We start from the raw sequence: 24,136 nt of genomic DNA on the forward strand, positions 1-24,136 counted from the left end.
GGATTACCCTTCGTCCCTCCCGCTTGTCGCGGGCCCCAGCCTCGGCCAATCAACGGGCGAACCTGGGCTGAGTGACGGGGAAGAGGCGCGGGTGTTTGGAGGGAAGGGCTGGGCGAGGCGGGGCGCGCGCCGGGTTTCCCGCGGTCGGAGGAGAATCGCTCTTAAAGGGCCAGTCTACTCGCGTCCTTTTGTTCCGGGGCCGCAGGGCGGGGCAGGCCCAGCGTTTGCTGTCTCCTAGTCTATTCTCCAGAACGGCCATGATTTCCCAGTTCTTCATTCTGTCTTCCAAGGGGGACCCGCTCATCTACAAGGACTGTATCCTTGGCCAGCGGGGCGAGGGGAGAAGGGCTGAGTGGGACTAGGGCCCCAGTGCCAGCGAGTGTCGCCAGCTCCTTAGCTTCCCTTCCACTCGGTCAGTCCGCGGAGACAGCGGCGGCCGGGATGTGGCCGAGCTCTTCTACCGGAAGCTGACGGGACTGCCTGGAGACGAGTCTCCGGTTGTCATGGTAACTACTGGCGGGAGTGGGGGTGGGGTGGTGGGTCTGCGGTTGGTGGTCTGGGGTTGGGAGGCACCTCCTCCCGGGACGTTCTCTAAGAGCTCATACGGGGGGTGGAAGAGGGTACATTCCTCTAAATAATATTAATGGCGGTTTACTGATCGCTAACCGCACCAGGCACAGCTCTTCACACGTCTCAATCCTCAGCCACTTTGGAGTAGGTACTATTACTAACTTCATTTACACATTAGGAAGCTGGGCCCCTTGGGGAGGTTTCATATGTGGCCTAAAGTCACGCTGCTAGTAAGTAAGGAAATCAGGATACTAGCCTCAGTCTCATGGCCAGGAATCACTGCAGCTCTCTTCCTAACGTTTTTCTCCTTGCCTCTGCCTCAGCACCACGATGATCGTCACTTTATTCACATCAGACACAGCGGTCTCTACTTGGTGGCCACTACTTCAGAAAACATTTCTCCCTTCAGTCTCCTGGAGCTGCTCTCCCGGTGAGGAGGGCAGGGCTGGGCACCCGGGTGCAGGGGTCAGGGAGTCAGAGAGGAGGAGTTATGCACTCTCTGTCCGGGTTTTCGCAGGTTGGCCACTCTTCTGGGTGATTACTGTGGCTCCCTAGGGGAGGCGACCATCTCTCGCAACGTGGCTCTGGTCTATGAACTCCTGGATGAAGTGCTGGTGAGGTGCCTCCCTGTCCCCGGTTCCCTGAAGATACAGCATTCATTTTCACCCCTTCCCCCACCGAGTACCCAAAAAGTGTCTTTCCTCTGTCCCTAGGACTATGGCTACGTACAGACCACATCCACGGAGGTGCTGAGGAACTTCATTCAGACAGAGGCTGTGGTCAGCAAACCCTTCAGCCTCTTTGATCTCAGCAGCGTTGGCTTGGTCAGTCCGGGGACAGAGGAGGCCAGGATTGAGGAGGGTTAGTGGGAAGCATCAGCCATGAGGATTGATTGATTTGGGTGCTTTCAGTTTGGGGCCGAGACACAACAGAGCAAAGTGGCCCCCAGCAGTGCAGCCAGCCGTCCCGTCCTGTCCAGCCGCTCTGACCAGGTGAGGGAGGGGCTACTGGGTTCACATCGTCTGGTTTTTGAGTCCCCAGAGTGCAAGATCCTGGCATATCTTTCCCCCTTCTCTAGACATGGAGGATCCCTTTTCTTAGCCCTGTGCCCCCATCCTGGGCCCCAGCCTCCACTGTTCTGTCCTTTCTGCCTGTCCACGTTAGAAGACAGACCAACCAACCTCCAACCACCAGACCCCCTCTCTCTCCTTAGAGCCAAAAGAACGAAGTGTTTCTGGACGTGGTCGAGAGATTGTCCGTACTGATAGCCTCTAACGTAAGTTTGGGCCCCCAGCCCTGCGGCTGAGGATGGTGGCACCTGGGAATTGCTGGGCATTGACCTCCCGCTGCTCTCAGGGCTCGCTGCTCAAGGTGGACGTGCAGGGAGAGATCCGGCTCAAGAGCTTTCTGCCTAGCGGCTCAGGTGAGCAGCGTGCGGGCTGGACCGGGTTGGGGTGTGGGAATGGCTCCTTGATGGCGGGTATGGTAGTATGGTGGCTTCTTCTGATACTCTTTTGTCTGACAGAGATGCGCATCGGCTTGACTGAGGAGTTTTGTGTGGGGAAGTCCGAACTGAGAGGTGAGGAGAAAGTGGGTCTTTTTCTTCTAGGTAGAGGTCACTGTCCTAGGTTTCATCTGGGTTAGTTAGATGGATCCCCACCATGGATCCCCACCCCCTCCCAAAACACAGATCAGCAGAGGGGGTCTTTCTCTCTTTCCAGGCTATGGGCCGGGAATTCGGGTGGATGAGGTCTCCTTTCACAGTTCAGTGTACCTGGATGAGTTTGAATCTCATCGGATCCTCCGTCTGCAGCCCCCTCAGGGTGAGGTCAGGACCGGGCTGGCCTAGCACATTCCATCTACTGAGGGGGAGGGAGGCCATTCAGGTGTAAGGAGACCAAACTCACCTCCATTCCTCTCTGGTCTCAGCTGACTGTGATGAGGTACCAACTCTCAGATGACCTCCCTTCCCCGCTCCCCTTCCGGCTCTTTCCCTCTGTGCAGTGGGACCGAGGCTCAGGCAGGTGAGACCATTTCCCCTCTCTAGAACTTCTCTGGACCCCAAGCCGATGTATGTATGTACATGTGTGTACATATGTATTTGTATGTATGTATGTAATTCGCAGGTTGATTTTGGAGTGTGGTGGTGGTGGTGACATTGGCTCCAAGTTAGAATAGGCACCCTCCCCCACAAGTGGACCCAGCTCCGTGTGTGTAATGGCTCATAGAGTTGGGTGGATCTCAGTTCTTCTCTTTCCTTCCTGGGGCAAAAGCCACAGCCACACATGGGGGCCCTGCCTGGGGATAGGGCCTGAGTAACAGTATTTGTACCCCCTCACACAGGCTCCAGGTTTATCTGAAGTTACGTTGTGACCTGCCCCCAAAGAGGTGAGTGGGGGGAGCCCAGCCTAGTCCAGCTATGGAGGGTAGGAGACAAGGCCCAGATAGCTGCTCTTTCCACCCCCAGGTGCGGCCGGCAGCCTCAGAATCCAGGGGAGAGCCTGGAGTTTGGGAAGGGGGTGGGGGGCGCTTGTGCGCAAGTCCAGTGGTGACATTAATGAAGATGGGATGCGGCTTTCCTGGGACTGACTGCTCCCTTCTCCCTTGCAGCCAGGCTCTGAACGTCAGGCTGCATCTTCCCCTGCCTCGAGGGGTGGTCAGGTAAGCATGTGTGCACTACGGGCCTGTGGGCAGTCGCACTAGCTTCTCAGGAAAACGGATAGCGCTGGGGTGGGAGCTGTGGGGCAGGGGCTGAGCCCAACCCTTTCCTCTCCCAACTCTAGCCTATCTCAGGAGCTGAGCAGCCCAGAGCAGAAGGCAGAACTGGGGGAGGGAGCCCTTCGCTGGGACCTGCCTCGAGTGCAAGGAGGCTCTCAGCTTTCAGGCCTTTTCCAGGTACCAGCTGCTGATTCTCGAAGGCCCTGCCCCTGCCTCCACCTCCAGCCCTGACCCATGCCTCCTCACGCAGGCGGTCGGTGTGGTCAGCTTCCTGGCCCCTTGGCTCTCTTGCCTGCCCTCCTCTCGGGGCCTTCAGCACCGTTCTCTGCCTCTCCCCCTCACAGATGGACGTCCCAGGCCTCCCTGGGCCTCCTGGCCAAGGCCCTTCCGCCTCAGCTCCTCTGGGGCTGGGCCCCGCCAGCCTCTCCTTCGAACTTCCCCGGCACACGTGCTCCGGCCTCCAGGTCCGCTTCCTCAGGCTGGCATTCAGACCCTGTGGCAACGCCAACCCCCACAAGTGGGTGCGACACCTCAGCCACAGCGACGCCTACGTCATTCGGATCTGAGGCTCCCAAAGGACACAGGAGGCAGAGGTGGCGGTCAGGGCATCGGAGAAGGACGAAGTTTTCTCTCCTAGTGTCCTGACCTGGGGCTGGGGCTGGAAGAGTCCTGAGTCCTTGAGACCAGGGAGCTCGACGAGATAGACTCTCCTGTGGGACCTGACCCAGGGAGGACTGAAGTGGATCACAACTTAAAAATCAAACTTTTATTCTGAGCAACTGGCTGTACAATATCTAAAGAGAAAGTCACATAGGGGGAAGCTGGCTACTACCTTCTTCCACCCAGCATGTGTGTGTCTGTGTGTGTGGGAGAGAGAGAGAGAATCCAGGGAGAAGGTCAGCATCAGGGTGCGGGAGGAGGGGAGCCGGTCCCGGGGGGCTGCGAGCCATTAGCCTTTGGAGTCCCTGGAGCAGGAGGGGGGCTCTCCCCAGCTTCCGGTTTCCCCCCACAGAGGGCGCTGCCCCCAAGTGGAGAGGGGGCTGAGGTTGGGGTAGGGACAGGAGAAGGATGGGAGGCGGGGCCTCCTTTGCCCTCCCCCGTGGGCGGCAGAGACACCACAATGTACTTCTGGACACTGCCAGGACCAGCGGGGGCGGTGCTGGGGGGCGCGGTGGTGGCGGTGGAGACCAGCTTGACGATGGGCTGCACGCTGGGGACGGTGGTGGTGACGGGAGAGGTTGTGGTGGAACCAGAGCCCGGGGCTGAGGTGCTGAGGGACAGGACCTGGGCCGGAAGGAAGGCAGTGCCGCTGGCCTGCACCCGCCCCACACCCCAGGCTGGGGGATGCCTCCCGTGCTCCAACCTGGGCCCCAGTATCCCCAGTCCCACGCGGGGTACCTGCTGGGTGGATGAGGCGCTGGAGGACGAGGACATGACAATGAACTTGGTTGGCGGCGGGGACGGCTGTGGGGGGGCAGCAGCTCGCGTAGACACAAGCGTCTGGACAGGCAATGCAATGGAGCCGGGGACCTTCAGCAGGCCGGGGGTCCGAGGGCCAGGCTGGGGGGCCTGTGACAGGGTCAGTGTGGGCCGGGGCTGTAGAAAGCAGCAGCAGGAAGAAAACATCACCATCTGTGTTCACCAGCTCCCCCAAGATGGCTGACTTAGGGGGCCCCATGTTTCACAGAAATCAGGGTGCGCCCCCCAGCATGTGGTGTCTGTGAGCCCCACTGGGATGGGAACCACCCCCCGAGTTTTCCTTCCTTTCACCCTCCCCTCCCTCTCCACTTGCTCCCCCTTCCTCCCCGAGCCTGCACTGACCTGAGTGATGGTCAGGGTGGTCCTGTTGACCTGCTGAGCCTGCAGTGCAGCCTGAGCCCGGGCCTTGACCACATGCGAGCAGAGGAGGGGCCCAAGGGACCCAAATTCTGCCCGATAGGCGTCCTGATTGTCGGGCGGCGGGCGCAGCTTTGCCAGGACAGGGGCACAGTGTTTCTGTAGAGAGAAGGCAAAGATCCACCAGGTGGAGGGAGGGCCGGGACGCTGAGAATCCGGACAGGGAAGGGGTGACAAAGGAGGTCATCCATTGTTTCAGTGCATGCCTGCTGGAGGCCAGGCTGTGCTCGCTGGCTTATCGGTGTGTAAGGAATGCGGAGGTTTTTCCTCGTAGAGAACACAGGCACCAGCTGGCTGAGTGGACAGCTCGCTGAGTGATTACAGTGGTCACATCTAAGGGCCAGCCAGTCCACAGGGCGTGTGCCTTGCAGAAGCATCAGGGGCAGGTCAGGCTGGAAAGTCACAGGCTGAGTTCAAACTCCTTATTTCTTACTCAGGTCTTACACAGTGCCAGCTATTAACAGTACTGGACTCAGGTGTGCTCTGCACATGAGGCGAAGAGGGGATAAGTGAATGGAAGACGCTCTATGCTTGCTAAAGACTGTCCTGTGTGTGTGGCGGGGGAAGAGGGGGCATCAGTGGGAAGAAGGGGGAGGGTGGGGCTCTGTCACCAGGAGGAGGCTCTGCACGTGGTCAGCCCCGATGCGGTCAATGTTGCTCAGCACTGGGCCATCCAGAACCCCACGGATCCGCTCCCCTTCCTGCTGCAGCCGCGGCAGAATCAGTGTCTTAATCACCTGTTAGTAAAGGAAGGGAGAAGCCGGGGTCTGGGGGTCACCACAGGGACTCCCAGGTCGGGAGGCTGTTGCCCACTCTGACCTCCCGATCCCTCCCCTCCCCAGGGCTCCCCTGCCAGGGCCTAACATCGTGTCCCAGCTCTGCCAGGCCTGCGATGGAGCCGTAGCGCGTTGTCCACGGGGTCTTCTCGTCCACCCAACTCTGTAAGGGGATGGAAAATAAACCCAAATGAAGGGGTGTGAAAAGCTAACTGGTAAGGACTTGAGTCTCATATACTCACTTCCTTATAAGTCATTTAAGACACAACAGCTCTTTGCCGACCACTCCCTCCTCCCCAAAGTAGCTGCTATTCTGACCTCAGAGATTAGTTTGCTTTAATTCTCTGGCAGCACTGTGCAGCATGTGGGCTCTTAGTTCCCTGCCCAGGGATCGAACCCTCGCCCTCTGCATTGGAAGCATGGAGTCTTAACCACTGGGCCACCAGGGAAGTCCCACAGCAATTAGTTTTTGTTTTTGAACTTTAAAGTGGGATCCCACAACTAGAAAAAAAGACACTGCGGATCTGGTCCAAGTCCAGTCCGCACCTCTCTGCCGCTGGCTTTCAGTGTCCCTTCCTGAAGCCACACTGGCGTGGGCGTGGTGCTCACTGTTCCCATAACAACCCAGCCAGTGATGGAAAGGGCTCACCTTGGTGAAGGTCTTGGTGATGCGGGACTGAATGTTGTTCGTGGTTGTGCTGAAGTGCTTGCAGATCTGGGCCACCAGGCGGGCGGCGAAGTCCCGAAGCGCCCAGTGATTGTCCACATCTGGCCGCAGGCACAGCTGCCTGCTCACGATGCAGGTCATCACAGCCGGGATCAACTCGTGCACCTGGGGGAGAAGCCCCGCGTCAGCCAGCTGTGACAGATGGTCCCCGAGCCCGGACAAGAGGCGGGCCAGCAGGTCCACTCACATATTTCTCTAGGTACAGGGTAGGGTTGTCCATCAGCGCCTTCACCATGCGCATCAGGTAGATGAGCAGGGCCAGGTTGTTCTGCACCACATTCACACGCACCTGGGGTGGGGAGGGAGCAGGGATGGGCCAGCAGGGACCCTCCATGAGCCTCCTCTGCTGCCCGCCCACCCCTGGAACCCCACTGCGTCCTCCCGTGGCCTCTCACCCCCTCTGAGATGAAGGTGCTGAAGCGTGGCAGCATTTGGTAGAGACCGGGGTCCGTGGCAATGCTCTGCAGAGCCTCCTGTGGGGGGAGGGGAACGAGTGAAGCGGGGTGAACCCCGGGGCCAAGGAGGGGCGAAGGCAGGACACGTAGTGGGGCCTCACCGCTCTCTTGGCCTCACAGGAGCCCACACAGGCCTCAGTGATCTCCTTGTAGTATAGCTGCTGCTCCACTGACAACTCGTGGATGCTTCGGGGCTTCAGTCGCAGAGGCGCCCCCTCCAGCAGGGGTGGCGCCTTCTTCTCTTTCCCTGTGTGAATCAGGAAGCCAGGTTTAGGCAGGAAAGCTCCTGAGGAGGCCTGGGCACTAGGCAAACCTCTAGCCTCACCTCCCCCACCTACGGAGACCGGCTTCTTAGCTGTTTCTGGGGCTCACTGGCCAGAGCTCACAACCTCTGCCCTGACCTCACCCACCTCACACACATGACCATCTGGCTTTGGGCAAGAGGCCTGGCCCAGCTGTACTGACCTTTGCCGTCAGCTGGAGCAGCCCCCTGACCTTTGCCTTTCAAGGGGCCGTCTTCCTCCTGGCCTGGCTTGGCTGACTTCAGGGGTTCTGTGGCCTCAGCCTTCTGCTGCTCCTTGGGAGCTGGCGAGAAAGGAAAGCAGTCTGGAGAAGTGGAGGGGGGAGGGAAAGGGGTGGATGTTGGGCGTGGAGGTTACCTGGGGGTGGGTTCTCTGGAATTGCAGGCTGGCAGCCTTCGATGCTTAACCAGTGAGCTGCGAGGAACAAAGGTGTCCAGGTGAACCACCGGGCGGGGACATTAGGAAGTCACTCCACTCGAACGGATGTTTTCCTTCATGTTCCCCATTAGGGGTCTCACACGGAGGGCTCCTTCACCAGTGCCCTTCCTCACACCCACACACGGCCCTTTCCCTCCTCCCTGCCCCTTGTTCTCCCCTCCCCCAACCTTTGAGGCAGACGTCCAGGGGCACCCGGGGCAGAGGGGTGTTGATGATATCGCTCAGGTCAACCTCCTTCTCCTCGTAGAAGTAAAGCTCCCGGCCGCCACCAGAGGCAAAACGGAAAGGAATGAATTCCTGAGCGTGGAAGCCATACAGTGGCTACAACAGGAGGAGAGAGACCCTGGATGAGAAGGGAGCCTGAGCTGGCTGGGCTGAGGTCAATGCAGCGCCTGGGAGGTCTCGACACCCTGCCCCTCCACCCTGTGCGTCCCCATCACCTCGACGTTCTTTAGCTTCAGTGCGTAGTCAATGTCACTGGTGGTGAGTTTCTGCCGCTTCCCCATGTGCATGAACTTCAAGGCATCCTGGGTGGGGGGTGGGAGGACAGACGTCAGCCGGAGACCCTGGGGAAGAAGGCGGCCTGGGCAGCAGTCTCTGTGCAGTGCAGGAAGACCAGGGTACCTGCGCGATCTCCTTGATGCGGTAGCTGACCTCATCCGTCAGCAGCTGGCAGGTCTCCTCCTGAATCTGAGCGATGCCCATGGACTCGGCCACCACCTTCATGGACTCCGAGGGCAGCACGGTGTTGCTCAGCTTCAGCTTCTTCTCCTCAGCCATTCTGGAGCCCCTCCTCCCCTCCCCGGAAGGATGATGCCCCAGGGCAGAGAGATGGAGACCCTGGCAGGGGGTGAGAAGAAACCCGAGAGTGAGGCCTAAAGAACAGGGGCTGTCAGTCAGGAGGCCGCTTGAGGGGAGAACAGTGGAGCGTGAGGGGGATGGAGCTGGGGGACGTCTTCTGTCCATCCTCACACGAGCAGCACTCGCTGAACAGCAGGTAGGACTTGGACCCAACTGGACGCAATTTATTGAGCTCTGGTTCTGTGCCAGGCACAGTACAAGTCAGGTACAGCAGAACGATCTCAGTTCTCAGTTTAAATCCCAGCCCCAGGACTACCTAGCAGTGTTGTCTAGGCAAGCTACTTAAATGCTCCCGGCTTTGGGTTTCTTCTCTGTAAGATGTGCAAAGTGTCTTTTTTCCCTCAGGTGGTTGACATGCCTACCTTTATGTCTCTTGTCCCTTCTTGCATCATTATTCATGCTTGACAAATATAAAATATTGGTTAAATACAACTTGCCCTGTCTAAGCCTATGTGCCCCTACCATTGAATGTGATGAGAAAATACACAGCCATGTTGACCAATTTGCGCTTTAAATTCCTGGCCACAAACTTCAGATGGGTTCTTGATGCTGCTCTGATGGTCACAGAGCTCAGTGGACTCAGGTTCCATCTCACCTGTCATCTCTTCTCCTCCCTGACTTTTGGCCATCAGAAGAGACTTCCCCAGGCTCCCATTGCTATGTCCACCCGCTGAGCATCACTGGCACCCACGTGCTCTGTCTTCTTCCCTGTTACTATAGAGGTTCTCGTCACGCCCCTCCCCAACTCCTCTCCTTCTCTTGAACCTACCCCAGTTAGGATTTTGACTCCTGCTCTTGGTTTTCCTCCTACTTCACTGGCCCCTCTTTACATTGCCTTTGCTGGTTCTTCCTCTCCTCATCTGCCTGATGCTGGAATGCCCTCATTTGGTCCTCGTATAGCTATGAGGTATACATATTCCCTTGATGACCTCAACCATTCTCACAGCTTTCAGTATTGCATACAGACTAAGGATGGTAAATTTATATCCCCCACCCAGAGCTTTCTTCCCAACTCCAGAGTTGTATATTTAACTGGCTACTTAAAATTTCTTCTGAACTCAACTCCTGACATCCCTCTCCCCACCTGCTCCAGCCTCAGCTTTCCTCATCTTCATAGCAACGCCATTAATCCAGATGCTCATTCATCATGTGAGCCCTCACCGCAAACCCATCAGGTGATCCGACTTGATCCCTCTGCTCCCACTGCGTGGCCAGCTCACTATTTTCCATCCCCCGGGAACCTTAAGAGCCTCCTGACAGGGTCTTCCTGCTTCCATCCTTGCTCCCTACGTCTATTCCCAACATAGCAGCCAGAATGATTCTGTCAAAATATAAATCAGATTGGGTCATTTCTCTGCTCAAAACCCTGTATTGGCTCGCAGTGTGCCACAGCATAAATACAAAATCCTTATTTTGGTCTACGGGGTCCTTTATGATTTGCTCTCTCCCCACCAAGTCTCTGACCTTTCCTTTCTTCTTCCACTATGATCCAGCCCCATGGTCCTCCTTGCTGTTCCAAGATGCCAAGCATGTTCTTGCTTTGTGGTCTTGCTCTGTTCCCTCTGCCTGGAATGCCCTTCCCTAGATGTCCCCAGGCTGCCTATTCCCATCACCCTGTTTAATACTGCACCCCACCCCCCTCTTTTTTTAATCCCCATGGACTTTAACATCTGCTGATACATACTGTATTACTTCTTATGCTTCTCACCACATCGCCCCTTCCCTTCTCTGTGTGGACAGAGAGCTTTGTTATGTTGACTGATGTATGCAGAGTCCCCAGACAGACACTCAACAAATACCTGCTGAATATATGAGTGAGTTGTAAGGCTTAGAGATTAGGAACTCACTGAGGACTCGGTACCATTATTATCGAACAAGACATAGGCCCAAGCTTGGAATCTACTTTGTGGCCAAAAGGAAAGTGGCTCACTTGAACCTGGCATTAGGAAGTCTAATGTCAAAAGTGTTCAGGACCGACTGCAAGGTGGTGAGGGGCAGGTGTGGGCCTGATGGAGGGGCGAGAAGAGGGAAGGGAAAAACAATTTCGTTCTTCCCAACCTATCCCAGGTCTCCTCCCCCACTTTTATAAATCTTATCTGCAGAGGACACATTTATTCAACACATACTCTGGACCTGGAGCCGAGTAAAGAGGAGGCGGTCGTGTCCCAGTTCCCTGGCGAGCTCCTACTAATTTTTCGATAGCCCGCGCGGTACCCTCTGCCAGTGTAAAGGCTCACAAAACACGCCACGGCCTCAGGAAACCTCAGGTCAGTGGAAGGGGCAAGGAGGCGTCACAGGAGACTAACTTGATCTAGATCCGTGTAGCATTCCCCAGCAGAGAAGCGGGTCGAAGGTTCTCCAGGCAATGGGTACAGCGCGAAAGAAAGCGTAGAGAGCCCACCTCATCCCCCAACATCCCTCCAGTGCAAACACACAGAGGCCCCACGCACACGGACACTCAACCAACCGTCCTCCTCTGGGTCCCCACAAGGGCCCTTCAAAGGGTCTAGTCCCGGGTACCACTCAGACCCGCCCCCGCCAGCCGAACGCCCAGCGCTGGAAAAGCCTCTCACCGCCGCCAAAGCGCCGCTCACCCGGCGCTCGGCGCCATATTGGCCCCGCCCCCTCCGGGAGCAGGTCCTGGCAGAGACCGAGAGCGGGTCCCTTGCCCCTTCCCTGAGCCAGAATGAGCTCCCTAGTCTCAGAGTCTGAAATGATATAAAAATGGTGTCTCTATGCCTGCGTGTAAGGAGCACACTCTCTCGCTGTAATTACTTCAGTTTATTCTTTCACTATCCGGCGGCCAGGACCTTCGGGAGGCGCCACAAAACCAGGTGGGGAAGCCCAGAGCGCAGCGAGGCCCCGCCCTCTTTCGAGGCGGCACTGCGCGTGCGCCTCCCATGCCAGGCTGGATTAAAGTTGCCGCCGACCGCCTGGCGATTTAAAGGGCCCGCTGCCTGCTCGAAGTTGGTTTGAAAGCGAGGGGTGGTTAGCTGTGGACGGCACTTGGTCATGGGACCTGTGCGGTTGGGAACGTTGCTTTTCATTTTGACTGTGTACGGTGCTTGGGCTGGGACGCCGAAGGAGGAGGAGGATGACACAGAACGCTTGCCCAGCAAATGCGAAGGTATCTAAAGGGAGTAGCCCCTATGGAGTAGCCCCTATTCGCAGCCTTCTGCCCTACCTCCTTCGTCTGGGCCAGACCAAATGGAACGTGATGGGTGGGTCACTCGACCTCCTTGAGGACCTGAGGGAGGTTCTGATGGAGCCTGATGGAATTCGAATGGGGCCAACAGAGGGAACGTATTAGCGCTACCCGCAAACTATGGCACTCCAATTCCCATGAGACATCCAGAATGGGAGCCTGCTTTTTCTTGCTGGTTTGGGCCCCAGTGGCTTGTGGGAGTTGTAGTTCAGAGACTATCGGCCCGATCGCCCACTCCAATCAGCATCTTCTCTGTGTGTGTGCGTGTGTTTCCCCCAAAGGACCAGAGCTAAATCTGAAGAGCCTGTAGGAGTGGGCTGTCAGGCTCATTACCTCGTAGATATCCTCTGCTCCACCCCAGCAGAGACGCTCCCAAATTATAGGCCCTACGCCCTCCTGCGGGAATTTGAGAGTGAATAAATCAGGCTTTGAAGCTCATAAAAGAGAGAGGTGGCCAAACAACTGGGAGAGGTTCCCATAACTGTGAGGCTTTGCAGAGGGTGTGTACTGTGTGGGTTTTTCATCGAGCAGCATCTTCTGTAGCTGCATCTGTGGGACCAGCTGGGAGGGGGCACCTCAGAGCTGAGCCATCGAACGCCCTGGTTCCCTAGTTTGTTGCCTTCCTGGCTTTAATTTCTTCCTGGATTCTATTCCCCTTTGCCTTACTCCACCCTGCATTTCAGTATCAGTGTTCTTCATGACATGGTCCTAACCGCTCCTTTCCTTTGTGTTCTCACTCTTAACCCGCTACACCTGTCAGTCTTTCTAAACACAGGCTCAGTAGAGTCCCTCCTTGCTTTAACACCTCTTCAGGCCTCTTACTGTGATTAGACTCAACGTTTTTGGCACATCATTCAAGTCTCTTTCTTTGTTACAAGCCTTCATCTTTCTTACATTTCCATACCCTACCTCCCATCCCCAAAGTGCCCATGCTTCAGCCACACTGAACTTGTCAGTGGTCACTGAAACTGCCTGGTCCTCTTGCTCCTCTGTGCCATTGCACTTTGTTTTTGTCCTTTGCCTGGAATGATCCTCACTCTTCTGTACTTGGTTCTTCAACATCCAGTTTAAATGTCACCACCTTTGGAAGCCTCCTTCCTTATCTGTCACCTCTCACTGCATTGGAGGGAAGGAGAGTACCTATGTCTCCCTGGTCCTAGCATAGTGCCATAGGCATATGTGAGATACTTTTGTTACTTGCCCCTGTGGTGAGTTTGCTTGGCACTTCTGTATAGGCCACTCCTTTTCTTGGGACCCACCGGTACTGGAAAGACAGTGGTGGAAGAGACACAATAGTCATCCTTGAGGAAATCACAGGCTAGTAGGAAGTCAATGAATGACCGTTGAAGGAATTTTGCATTTCCCAGTGAGATTAAGTCTCTTGGTTTTATCTCCATCCCCTCCCCGCCCCAGTGTAGGGTCCATTACAAAATACTGTCATCGTCTTTTTATCTGCCCCCAGTGACACTGGCAGTGTCCTGTGGATAGGGATCACGGGTCTATTGCTCTCTTTATTGCTATTGTGTATCCAGAAGGAGCTCAATAAATAACGGCAGGAAACAGCAAACACTTATGCAGTGTTCACCACCTTCCAGGCACTATTCTAGGGGCTTTACATAGATTGATTTAATCCTCACCACAGCCCTGTGATGGAGGCACTTCGTTTTAGAGGTGAAGAAACAAAGACCCAGCAGGATTGTCACCCAGCTACTATGTGGCTGAGTCAGGATTCCAGCCTTGCCAGTCTGGCCCCAGGGCCTGCACCCATAACCACTGTGGCTCTGCTGCCATCTACAGAATGAGGTGCTGGTATGTTTGTTTATTTTTCACATCCCCTTGGACATCTAGTATGTAAACTCCTGAGCCTGGAGCTACAGGAAGAGCTGAGTCGTACTGGCCGATCTCGAGAGGTGCTGGAGCTGGGGCAGGTGCTGGACACAGGCAAGAGGAAGAGACACATCCCTTACAGCGTTTCGTGAGTCCTTCTCAATGTTCCTCCACCTTCCAGTCCTCTGAAGAGCCCTGGGAGCACCCACAGCATCCAGGGAGTCTTTGTTTCCCCTCTTCCCACAGAGAGACAAGGCTGGAAGAGGCCTTGGAGAATTTGTGTGAGCGGATCCTGGATTACAGTGTTCACGCTGAGCGCAAGGGCTCATTGAGATACGCCAAGGTCAGATTCTACTCTAGGGCAGGATCCCACCTTTCAGAAACTACAACCTGTCTCCCCTGAGGTCCTCACGAAGTCTGCCCATCTTCTTCCAGCTCTGGAGTGTCCCCTCCCCATGGTAGACTCGCCTCATCCCTGTGGCACTCACTAGAGTCTCCAGTAGATGACAAAGTGGATCTGGCAAAAAGGGGAGGAGGTGGGGCAGGGGACTAGACTGAGCTCAAATTCCCATCTTTCAGGGGCAGAGTCAGACCATGGCGACACTGAAAGGCCTGGTGCAGAAGGGGGTGAAGGTGGATCTGGGGATCCCTCTGGAGCTGTGGGACGAGCCCAGCGTGGAGGTCACATTCCTCAAGAAGCAGGTAGGCTGGATGCTACATTGCCCAGGGAGGTGAGAAGGGAACCTGAGAGGGGAACTCAATCCTAGGGAGGTCCATCTTTGAGCAAAGCAGGGACTCTGCCATTGACTAACGTGGGCCCAGGAGCATATCAAGAAGTAATAATGAAAAAAAAAAAAAAAGAAGTAATAATGGAGGCTAAGAATATATACTGCCATTTATTGAGTACCTACTGTGTGCCTGGTTTGGGGCCACATACTTTCCAGCTGCTGCCTCATTTTACTCTCACAACAACCTGATGTGGTAGATACTATTACCACTTCCCATTTTACAGGCAAGGAACTGAGACTCGGAGCTTAATAACTTACTTGGCAGGGTAGGTGCCAATAAATGTCTGTTGGATGAAAAAGGACCACAAATCTAATAACCCAAGTTTAACTGCCTGGCTCCCTGCCTCTCCAAAGTGGAGACCGGGAATGAAGAGCAGGGAGGAGGGTGTGCACAGAACAGCAGAGTAGAAACCCTTCTGACCCTTCCACTTGACCAGTGTGAGACCATGCTGGAGCAGTTTGAAGACGTCGTGGGAGATTGGTACTTCCACCATCAGGAACAGCCCCTACAGCATTTTCTCTGTGAAGGTCATGTGCTTCCAGCTTCTGAAACTGGTAAGCGTGGGAGCTGGCCCCTTTCTTGCCAGGCTACAACCTCTCTGCCCCCCAGGACTAATATCTAAATTATTTTCTATTACCCAACCTAGCGTGTCTACAGGAAACTTGGACTGGAAAGGAGAAGATCACAGATGGGCAAGAGAAGACTGAAGAGGAGGAGCAAGATCAGGAGGAGGAGGAGATGACTAACACACCGGTCCACTCCCAGCATGACCCAGAGGATCTTTGACCCTTGCCTTTGAGCCCCCAGGAGGGACAGGGGTCATGGAGAGTCTGAGCTCTCCTTGCCCCACAGCTTTAAGAGTGTGTGTATGTGTGAGTGACCCCACCCTACAGCTTGTAGCTCTTCTCTCCCATCTGGTCTCAGGCAGGATCCTGGTGGTGTAGCATGGCCTGGCTAGGGAGAGAAAGGTGGAAGCAGTAGATAGAAGCCCGGCCTCAGCAGATGAGTCCTCTAAATGCCATTCAGCCCCTTCTCAGGTGTGTGTGGTGACAGTATTGAGTTATTTGAATATCTCCACTATTCCTCCACAGGACCCAGAGGTCAGCTGGGCATAGGAGCAGTGGACCTTGGCAAAATCACTTTGCCCCTCGAAGGTCTGTTTTTAGATTCTTAAAAGAGAAGCCAGAATGGACGTTCTGAACAACCTGTACACACTGCTGGCATCTAGGAGGCTACATGCCAACAATCTGTGAACGGGAAGGGGACACTGGATGGGGACAGGGCGATACTGACAAGTTAGATGAGGTCAGATGGGGTAGACACTTTGGTTTACTTCGTAGTAATTTCACCGATAGACGACCATGTAACATCAAAGGTGCCAAATTTTCTATAACGCTAGTAAACTTTTTTTTTTTTAATATCAGTTGGATCCCAAATTCCAAACAACTGCCGCGCACGCATCATAGCTGCCCGATAAACAGCAGCGTCCGGTGAGGAGGGCCATCTGCCGCCGGCCTGTCAGAAGTTAATGGTGCTTTGTAATTTTGCAGCCTAGGAGGTTGGCAGGGATCGGCGGGCTGAGACCGGTTTCAGGCTGGCGTCTGTGTAGCCCCGGTCTGCGCATGCCCGAAAGCGCGCCGGATAAAATTCCGTGCGCGGCACCGCCCGGGCCGCCATATTTGGGTTACGGGAGCTCGCAAAAGACAAACTCCCTCTCGCTTTTCCACTGTCACTTCTTTCCTCGAAGTGAGGCAAATCCTGAGAGGCGCTAAAGCTAGGTCCAAGGTGGAGAGCGGCTCAGGTTAGAGAAAAGGAAATAACTACGACATCCCCGGGGTTGCGGTTGAGAACCTCACACGCGAGCGGGGCGGTGGCCGAAGTCGCTGAGGGACTGGCGGATTCGCGCCGAAGTTCAATTGGGCGATGCCAATTTAAGCGTGTGAGGAGGGTAGGAACTGAGATTTGGAAGGTACCATTCGGCGGAGGCCGGGCGAGTGTGGGAACTTGAAGGGAGCGGACAGTCACCCACAGCCCCCTTCTCAGCTGATCCCTCTCAGGCCATGAGCGGTCTAGTGCGCACCGAGCCGCTGCCCGGGGAGACCCCTCTGCTGGTGCCCGGCGACCCCTACTCTGTGGTGGTTCTGCTGCAAGGCTACGCGGAGCCCGAGGGGGTCGGCGACGCTGTGCGAGCCGACGGCTCCGTGACCCTTGTCCTGCCCCAGGCCTGGGGCCCGGCCTCCAGCCACCGAGAGCCCCAGCCTTACGAGGCGAAGACCGCCCTAGAGGAGGCGGCCCGGGGCCCCATCCTCGTGGACACCGCGGGCCCCTGGGCTCGCGAGGCGCTCCTGGGGGCCCTGGCGGGGCAGGGCGTGGCTCCCGGAGACGTGACTCTGGTGGTGGGGACCCACGGACATTCGGACCACATCGGGAACCTGGGGCTGTTTCCCGGGGCGGCCCTGCTGGTCTCGCACGACTTTTGCCTCCCTGGGGGCCGTTACCTCCCCCACGGACTGGGTGAGGAGCGGCCTTTGCGGTTGGGGCCGGGACTCGAGGTGTGGGCCACACCCGGCCACGGTGGCCAGCGGGACGTGAGCGTGCTGGTGGCTGGCACGGCCCTGGGAACCGTCATGGTAGTGGGCGATGTGTTTGAACGTGATGGGGACGAGGGCTCGTGGCAGGCGCTGAGCGAAGACCCAGTGGCCCAGAAGCACAGCCGAAAGCGGATCCTGGGCACTGCCGACGTGGTCGTGCCTGGTCACGGAGCCCCCTTTAGGGTGATAAGGGAAGCCTCGGCGCCAGAGACAGAGCCAGCCAGATCTCGTGACGGAGAGGAGCCCACGGTGCACGGATAAAACCCAGTCTTGACTGGATCCTTTGCAGTGATCCCATCTCCCACCCCCCAACGGAGGAACTGAACGTCCAAGAGACAAGATGACGTGTCATAGTAGTCATGGGTAGTCTCTTCCAGGAGGCCAGTTTTCCAGTGAGGACAGAGTGCTTTTGCCACAGCTGTCACCAGTATCATTGTGTCTCTGACCAAACTAGGACCAAGGACTCAGCTCTGTGTCATCTCTCAGCCGTCATTAGTGAAATAGAATGTTTCTGGGGGTCTTCCAAAATAAAGGTAGAAACTGCATTGAAAACCATGCTGCCCTTCAAATATATTCCAATTAAAAGTTTTTTTTAAAGGAAAGAAAATCATACTGCCCTAGTGTAAATGTGAGTGCCTCAGGTGGCGCAGTGGTAAAGAATCTGCCTGCCAGTGCAGGGGATGCAGGAGACTTGGATTGGATTCCTGGGTCAGAAAGATGCCCTGGAGTAGGAAATGGCAGCCCACTCCAGTATTCTTGCCTGGAAAATTCCGTGGACAGCAGACTGGCAGGCTACAGTCCATGGGGCTCAACAAGTTGGACACAACTGAGCATGCACACATAACGTAAAAGTGAAGCATCCATAGTGATTATTATGCAGATACAATCCAACAACTGCAACAAGGGGACACTTTTGCAATACATTGCCTGTTTCTCAGAGGAGGCAGTTTGCTGTGAGAAGGTGCAGGGCAGAGAGGGATCATTGGAGTCCTGTGACTTTAAGTTGTCATTCATTTGTTCAACGAATGCTTGTTAACATACCTGCAGTATCTCAAGCATGGCTCAAGCTCTCGGGGGTACAGCAGTGAGCAATTAGACAAACTCAAGGAGACAGGTAAACAACAATAGTAGTAAGCTAAATAATTCCAGGTTCTGGTTAGTGATATGAGCAAATGGCGGGGTGAGAAGGGGATAGAATGCTGGGGTGGGAGAATGGTCAGGAAAAGCCTCTGGGAGGTGGTGCCTGATGAGAGAACTGAATGAGAAAAAGCTGGCCATGTGGGAGAGGGGCATTCCAGGCACAGATATAAAGGCCCCAGGCAAGCTTGACTTACTTGAGCAGTAAGAAGACCTTGATGTTGGGTTACAGAGCATGGGGGAAGAGCAGTAAAAAAAAGGCTGCAGAGTTCGGCAGCACCGTCTTGCAGGGCTTTGGTGACCATGGTGAGAGGTTTTGATTTTGTACCGAGATTGAAAGCTTTGGCTTTATACTGACACACAAGACCAGGTTGTTGACCTGGTCATTTATGTTTTAAAATAATCACTCTTGTTCTGAGTGGAGAAGGGGGTTGGAGTGAGGCAACAACTAGGTTGAAAGCCATTGTGGTTGAACTTGATGGCACCTGCCTTTATTCCAGAAGTCCTGTTGTGGCTGTGGTCCTCCTCATAACTGTGTCCCAGTACCAGGGCCCTTTGTCCACACAGCCCAACATGGACAGAAGTGTTTAGATTGGGGAGAGGAAGGAAAGGACAAAGTCCACTTCACTGTGGAGGATGAGCCTCCCTGGGTGGATGCTGTTGGGGAAGACTGGGCTGGAGGTCATTTCTCAGTGTCCACAAAGGCCACATGGTCCGCAAAGGCAGCTCAGGAGAACCAGTTCACCTGGAGGGCGTTCCAGTCGCTGCCGTACACCGACTTGTATTCTGTGTTGGCCAGTTTGATGACCACCAGAGTGCAGGGCTCCTGGGCCAGCAGTGCAGCCACAGCAGCCCGAATCCCCAATTTCATGGGCCACCAGTTGTCATGAGGCTGCTGGTATGTGGAGGGAACACAGGGGCCAGCTGTGTGCACACCAGTGCAGCACTATGCCCTGAGTGGTGTCCATGGCCATCGGAGGACCCATCTGATGCACGGTATGTAATTCCACTAGCTTCAGGGCTGCATGGGAGGATGAGAAAGGAGGGGACGGGTTTCTTTTTAGAACTGTGTGCTCAAGTTTTACAGGTAGAAGTTCCAGTCTTGAATTATTTACTGGAGCATAGGTATCCTGCCCTTGATTCAGGGCTGGTCACCCAGAGCAACACATCCCTTTGGCCACGTCGATTGTCTCCAGGATGGAAGGGTCACCTACTAAATCTTAGTAATCTTAGTGGTTTTGCTGGATCTAGGAGTGAAAAGTCCCGTTCTTTCCTGCAAGACTGACATGGGAGGATGAGTCGTCTTGCCTCCTTGTTGGAGGAGCCCACTGCTGCTGGGGCCACCAAAGAGGGATTGAAAATGAAGCTGAACGGTAGGGGGCAGAAGTGGGCAGTGAAGAGAAACAGACTAGATGACCAGTGAGAGCAGTGGAAGCCAGATCTGCTGCTTAACTCATCAGTCACCTGGGCTAATCAACTCCTTTCCTAAGCTGTCCTGTGTTTTCAGTTGTTTACAAGATGAGTCTTGAATGGATACAAACACTGAACCCTTAGAGACAGGCAGTGAGGACGGTGTGGGGAGGGGGCTGATGGTGAGGGAAAAAGTGCTAAAGATATTAGGGGGTTGGGCCCAGAGTGACTGTTCTTTTCAAACTTTTTTTGTGAAAACAGGAAAACTTGACCTATATGATTAACTGCCTCTGCTCACAAATCAGTGGCAGACATTGGCTGCAGAATAATCCAAACTTTCTTGCCTGGTTCTCTCCAAGAATAACTCTCCGCTCCAGTTTGGCTGAGGGCCTGCTGCCTTCCAGACACCCACATCCACCTCTCCTACAGGCCTTTGATTCTCTTCCCACCCACCGCCCCCACCCTCCAGTCCTCTTGCTCTTCTGCGCCAATCTCAAACACCCACCAATCCCAAACACCCAGGCTCAGCTTTCTCATCTCCTACAGAAAACCTCCCCTGAATTTGCCAACCTTATTTTATTTTATTTTTTTATTTATTTATTTTTTGTACTGCCCTCCCCTCAACCTTATTTTAAACTCTAGCAGTGCTTTCTCTGTATTGTTCACTTAGCATTAGGTAATACCTGGTGTTGGTCATTATTTCTGGAAATGTCCTCTCCTTGTTGTGTCCCTTGGGAGCAGAAGCTGCAAGGCCACATGAGGTCTAGGCTGAGAAATTGTACATCACTTACATCACATTCTTTTGACCAAAGCATGTCATAAGGCCAGCCCAGATTCAGGCATGAGGAAATAGCCTCTCCATCTTGATAGAAGCAGCTGTAAGGAATTTGTGGCCATTTTTTCTGTTGCAGCGTATCACAATAGGTTAGTTGGTGATAGCAAGTTCCCCTTCTTTTGAGGGTGTGTGTGTGTGGTTATTCTAGTTCTATTTGTATTTTTTAAGTTTTAAAATTGAATTCTAGTTAATTTATAATATACTAGTTTCAGGTATAGAACATAATGATTCAGTATTTTTCTAAGTTGTACTCCATTTAAGGTTATTAAAATGGCTGTATTCATCTGTGCTGTGCAGTATATCCTTGTTGCTTACTTATTTTGTATTTAGTAGTTTGGTTCTCTTAATCCCATACCCCTATTTTTCCCTTCCCCCTTCACCTCCCTCACTGATAACCACTACTTTGGTCTCTATATCTGTGAGTCTGTTTCTGTTTGTTCCCCCACCCCCCACCTTTGTGTCATATGGCTTGTGTGATCTTAATTCCCCAACCAGGGATCAAACCTGGGCTCCAACAATGAAATTGCCATCTTAATCACTGGATCACCAGAGAATCCCTGTGTTTTGTTATATACATTCTTATTATTAATAAAGGCAGTCCTTTATGCCTTCTCCCAGGACTGATGCTGCAGCTGAAACTCCAATACTTTGGCCACATGATGTGAGGAACTGACTCATTTGAAAAGACCCTGATGCTGGGAAAGATTGAAGGTGGGAGGAGAAGGGGACGACAGAGGATGAGATGGTTGGATGGCATCACCGACTCAATGGACGTGAGTTTGAGTGAACTCCAGGAGTTGGTGATGGACAGGAAGGCCTGGTGTGCTGCGATTCATGGGGTCGCAAAGAGTCGGACACGACTGAGCGACTAAACTGAACTAAACTGAAAAATCCTCTGTGCTCTGTCTATTCATCTCTGCCCACCACCACCCCTGCCCCCAGCAGCCTGTGATCTTTTTATTATCTCCATAGTTTTTGCCCTTTCCAGAATGTCATAAAGTTGTAATCAATAATATACAGCTGCCTCAGACTGGCTTCCTTCACTTTGCAATATACCTTTAAGGTTCTCTCACGTGTTTTCATGGCCTGATAACTTCTTTAGGCTGTGGAATAATATTCCTTGGTCTGGATGTACCACAGCTTATTTACCCACTTACTTTCTGAAAGACTTCTGTTTACTTCCCAAGTTTGGGCAGTTATGAATAAAGCTACTATAAATATCAGTGTGCAGGTTTTTGTGTCATCTTAAGTTTTCAACTCCTTTGAATAAATACCAAGGAGTGCAATAATTGGATCTTATGATAAGAGTATATTTAGATTTGTAAGACCCACCAAACTATCTTCCCAAATGACTGTATATTTTTATTCCCACCAGCAACGTGAGAAAAAGTTCCTGTTGCTTCACATCCTTGCAGCATTTGGTATTGTCAGTGTTTGGAATTTTGGCCATTCTAATAGATGTGTAGTGGTGTCAAGTGTTGTTTGAATTTGCATTTCCCTGGTAGCATATGATGCGGAACATCATTTCATATACTTATTTGCCATCTATATATCTTCTTTGGTGAGGTGTCTGTTTAGGTATTTGGCCCATTTTAAAAACTGGATTGCTTATGCATGTGGCATGTGGGATGTTAGTTCCCTGACCAGGGATTGAATCTATACCCTCTGCAGTGGAAGCACGGAGTCTTAACCACTGGACCACCAGGAAAATCTGGATTGTTTTTCTTATTGTTGAATTACGAGTTCTTCATATACTTTCAATAAAAGTTGCTTTACAGGATATGTCTTTTGCAAATATTTACCCCAGTCTGTGACTTATTTTCTGTTAATAATTTCCTTGTCATTATGTTGTGCAGAACAGAAGTTTTTAATCTTTAAAAAATAATTTTGATTTCTTTTTTATTGTGCTGAGTTTTCATTGCTGTGCGGGCATTTTCTCTAGTTGCAGCAAGCAGGGGCTACTCTCTACTTGCAGCGCATGGGCTTCTCATTGAGGTGGCTTCTCGTGTGCAGAGCATGAGCTCTAGAGTGTGTGGGTTTCAGTAGTTGTGGCAGTAGTAGTAGTAGTAGTAGAGCTCAGTAGTTTCAACTCGTGGGCTCTAGAACACAGGCTCAGTAGTTGTGCACGGGCTTAGTTGCTCTGAGACCTGTAGGATCTTCCCAGACCAGGGATCGAACCTGTGTCTCCTGTATTGGCAGGCAGATTCTTTACCACTGAACCACTCAGAAGTTTTTAATTTTAATGAACTCCAGCTTATCAATTATTTCTTTCATGGATCATGTCTTTGATAGTGTTTAAAAAGAATTCACCATACTTGAAGTGGGCTTCCCTGGTAGCTCAGACAGTAAAGAGAGACCTGGGTTTGATCCATGGGTCAGGAAGATCCCTTGGAAGAGGGAATGGCTCCCCACCCCAGTATTTCTGCCTGGAAAATTCCAAGGACAAAGGAGCCTGGCGGGCTACAGTCCATGGGGTTGCAAAGAGTCAGACATGACTGAGTAACTAACTCTTTCACTTTTCATACCCAAAATAGTCAGATTTTTTCCTAGTTACCTTCTAGGAATTTTACATTTAGGTATAATCCATTCTGAGTTAATTTTTGTAGAAAATGTAAGATCTGTGTCTAGAGTCTTTTTTTTTTTTCTGAGACTGTCCAGTTGTTCCAGCGCTATTTGTTGAAGAAACTATCTTTGCTCCATTGTATTTCCTTTGCTCCTTTGTCAAAGATCAGACTGTATTTATGGGGATCTATTTCTGGGTTCTCCATTCTGTTCCATTGATCTGCTTGTCAGTTCTCTCGCCAATGCCACACCATCTTCATTAGTATATATCTTGAAGATGGGTAGGGTCAGTCCTCCAGCTTTGTTCTTCTCCTTCAGTATTGTTGGTTATTCTGGGTCTTTTGCCTCTCCATATAAGCTTCATTTATTTTTTTAAGTTTTAATTGGAGGATAATTGCTTTACAATGTATGTTGGTTTCTACCATACAATATGAATCAGCCATAAGTGTACATATGTCTCCTCCCTCTGGAATCTCCCTCCTACCCTCCACCCCATCCCATCGCTCTAGGTTGTCACAGAGCACTGGATTGAAATCCCTGCATTACATAGCAACTTCCCACTAGTTACCTGATTTACAGATGGTAATGTGTATGTTTCAGTGCTACTCTCTCAGTTTGCCCCACCCTCTTTTTCCCTCACTGTGTCCACAAGTCTGTTCTCTGTGTCACATAAACTTTAGAGTAAGTTTGTCAATGTCTATAAAGTAACTTTCGGATAAGGCAATGGCAAGCCACTCCAGTACTCTTGCCTAGAAAATCCCATGGATGGAGGAGCCTGGTAGGCTGCAGTCCATGGAGTCGCTAGGAGTCGGACACGACTGAGCGACTTCACTTTCACTTTTCACTTTCACACAATGGAGAAGGCAGTGGCAACCCACTCCAGTGTTCTTGCCTGGAGAATCCCAGGGATGGTGGAGCCTGGTGGGCTGCTGTCTGTGGGGTCGCACGGAGTCGGACACGACTGAAGCGACTTAGCAGCAGCAGCAGCAGCATAAAGTAACTTCCTTGGATTTTGATTGGTTGCATTGAATCTGTAG

The 24,136-nt window shown here is 53.1% G+C and overlaps 4 protein-coding genes across 7 annotated transcripts; 3 read left to right on the forward strand and 1 right to left on the reverse strand.

Moving 5' to 3' along the window:
* Nucleotides 1-106: 106 nt before the first annotated feature.
* Nucleotides 107-4,108, forward strand: AP4M1 (adaptor related protein complex 4 subunit mu 1). Its single transcript, XM_027527456.1, has 15 exons — nt 107-315; nt 418-506; nt 894-1,000; nt 1,088-1,184; nt 1,284-1,394; nt 1,482-1,562; nt 1,784-1,846; nt 1,927-1,993; nt 2,096-2,149; nt 2,292-2,398; nt 2,500-2,594; nt 2,914-2,958; nt 3,181-3,231; nt 3,354-3,465; nt 3,633-4,108. Exons 1-15 carry the CDS (start codon nt 258-260, stop codon nt 3,852-3,854), a joined length of 1,359 nt encoding a protein of 452 aa, XP_027383257.1. The 5' UTR covers nt 107-257; the 3' UTR covers nt 3,855-4,108.
* On the reverse strand, nt 4,040-11,416 carry TAF6 (TATA-box binding protein associated factor 6). 4 transcript variants are annotated; one of them, XM_027527451.1, is made up of 15 exons: nt 11,317-11,416; nt 8,507-8,722; nt 8,323-8,409; nt 8,050-8,203; nt 7,802-7,858; nt 7,608-7,727; nt 7,244-7,389; nt 7,083-7,160; nt 6,875-6,976; nt 6,610-6,792; nt 6,049-6,123; nt 5,796-5,921; nt 5,110-5,283; nt 4,687-4,884; nt 4,040-4,572 (listed from the first exon to the last, which is right to left on the reverse strand). In XM_027527451.1, the coding sequence occupies exons 2-15, from the start codon at nt 8,660-8,662 to the stop codon at nt 4,192-4,194; spliced, it is 2,037 nt and encodes a 678-aa protein (XP_027383252.1). In that variant the 5' UTR covers nt 8,663-8,722; nt 11,317-11,416; the 3' UTR covers nt 4,040-4,191. The 4 variants fall into 4 exon arrangements, with proteins under 4 accessions (XP_027383252.1, XP_027383250.1, XP_027383251.1 ...); XM_027527449.1 differs by lacking the exon at nt 11,317-11,416 and adding an exon at nt 11,050-11,306; XM_027527450.1 differs by lacking the exon at nt 11,317-11,416 and adding an exon at nt 11,211-11,300.
* Nucleotides 11,417-11,615: 199 nt separating this feature from the next.
* On the forward strand, nt 11,616-15,987 carry CNPY4 (canopy FGF signaling regulator 4). The gene is made up of 6 exons (XM_027527458.1): nt 11,616-11,870; nt 13,797-13,923; nt 14,022-14,118; nt 14,355-14,477; nt 15,001-15,118; nt 15,211-15,987. Exons 1-6 carry the CDS (start codon nt 11,756-11,758, stop codon nt 15,348-15,350), a joined length of 720 nt encoding a protein of 239 aa, XP_027383259.1. The 5' UTR covers nt 11,616-11,755; the 3' UTR covers nt 15,351-15,987.
* Nucleotides 15,988-16,558: 571 nt separating this feature from the next.
* On the forward strand, nt 16,559-17,710 carry MBLAC1 (metallo-beta-lactamase domain containing 1). The gene has a single exon (XM_027527459.1). It carries the CDS (start codon nt 16,625-16,627, stop codon nt 17,414-17,416), a length of 792 nt encoding a protein of 263 aa, XP_027383260.1. The 5' UTR covers nt 16,559-16,624; the 3' UTR covers nt 17,417-17,710.
* The last annotated feature ends 6,426 nt before the right edge of the window (nt 17,711-24,136 follow it).

Source organism: Bos indicus x Bos taurus, chromosome 25 (genome assembly GCF_003369695.1).
Source record: "Bos indicus x Bos taurus breed Angus x Brahman F1 hybrid chromosome 25, Bos_hybrid_MaternalHap_v2.0, whole genome shotgun sequence".
In the NCBI taxonomy this organism is placed as follows: Eukaryota; Metazoa; Chordata; class Mammalia; order Artiodactyla; family Bovidae; genus Bos; species Bos indicus x Bos taurus.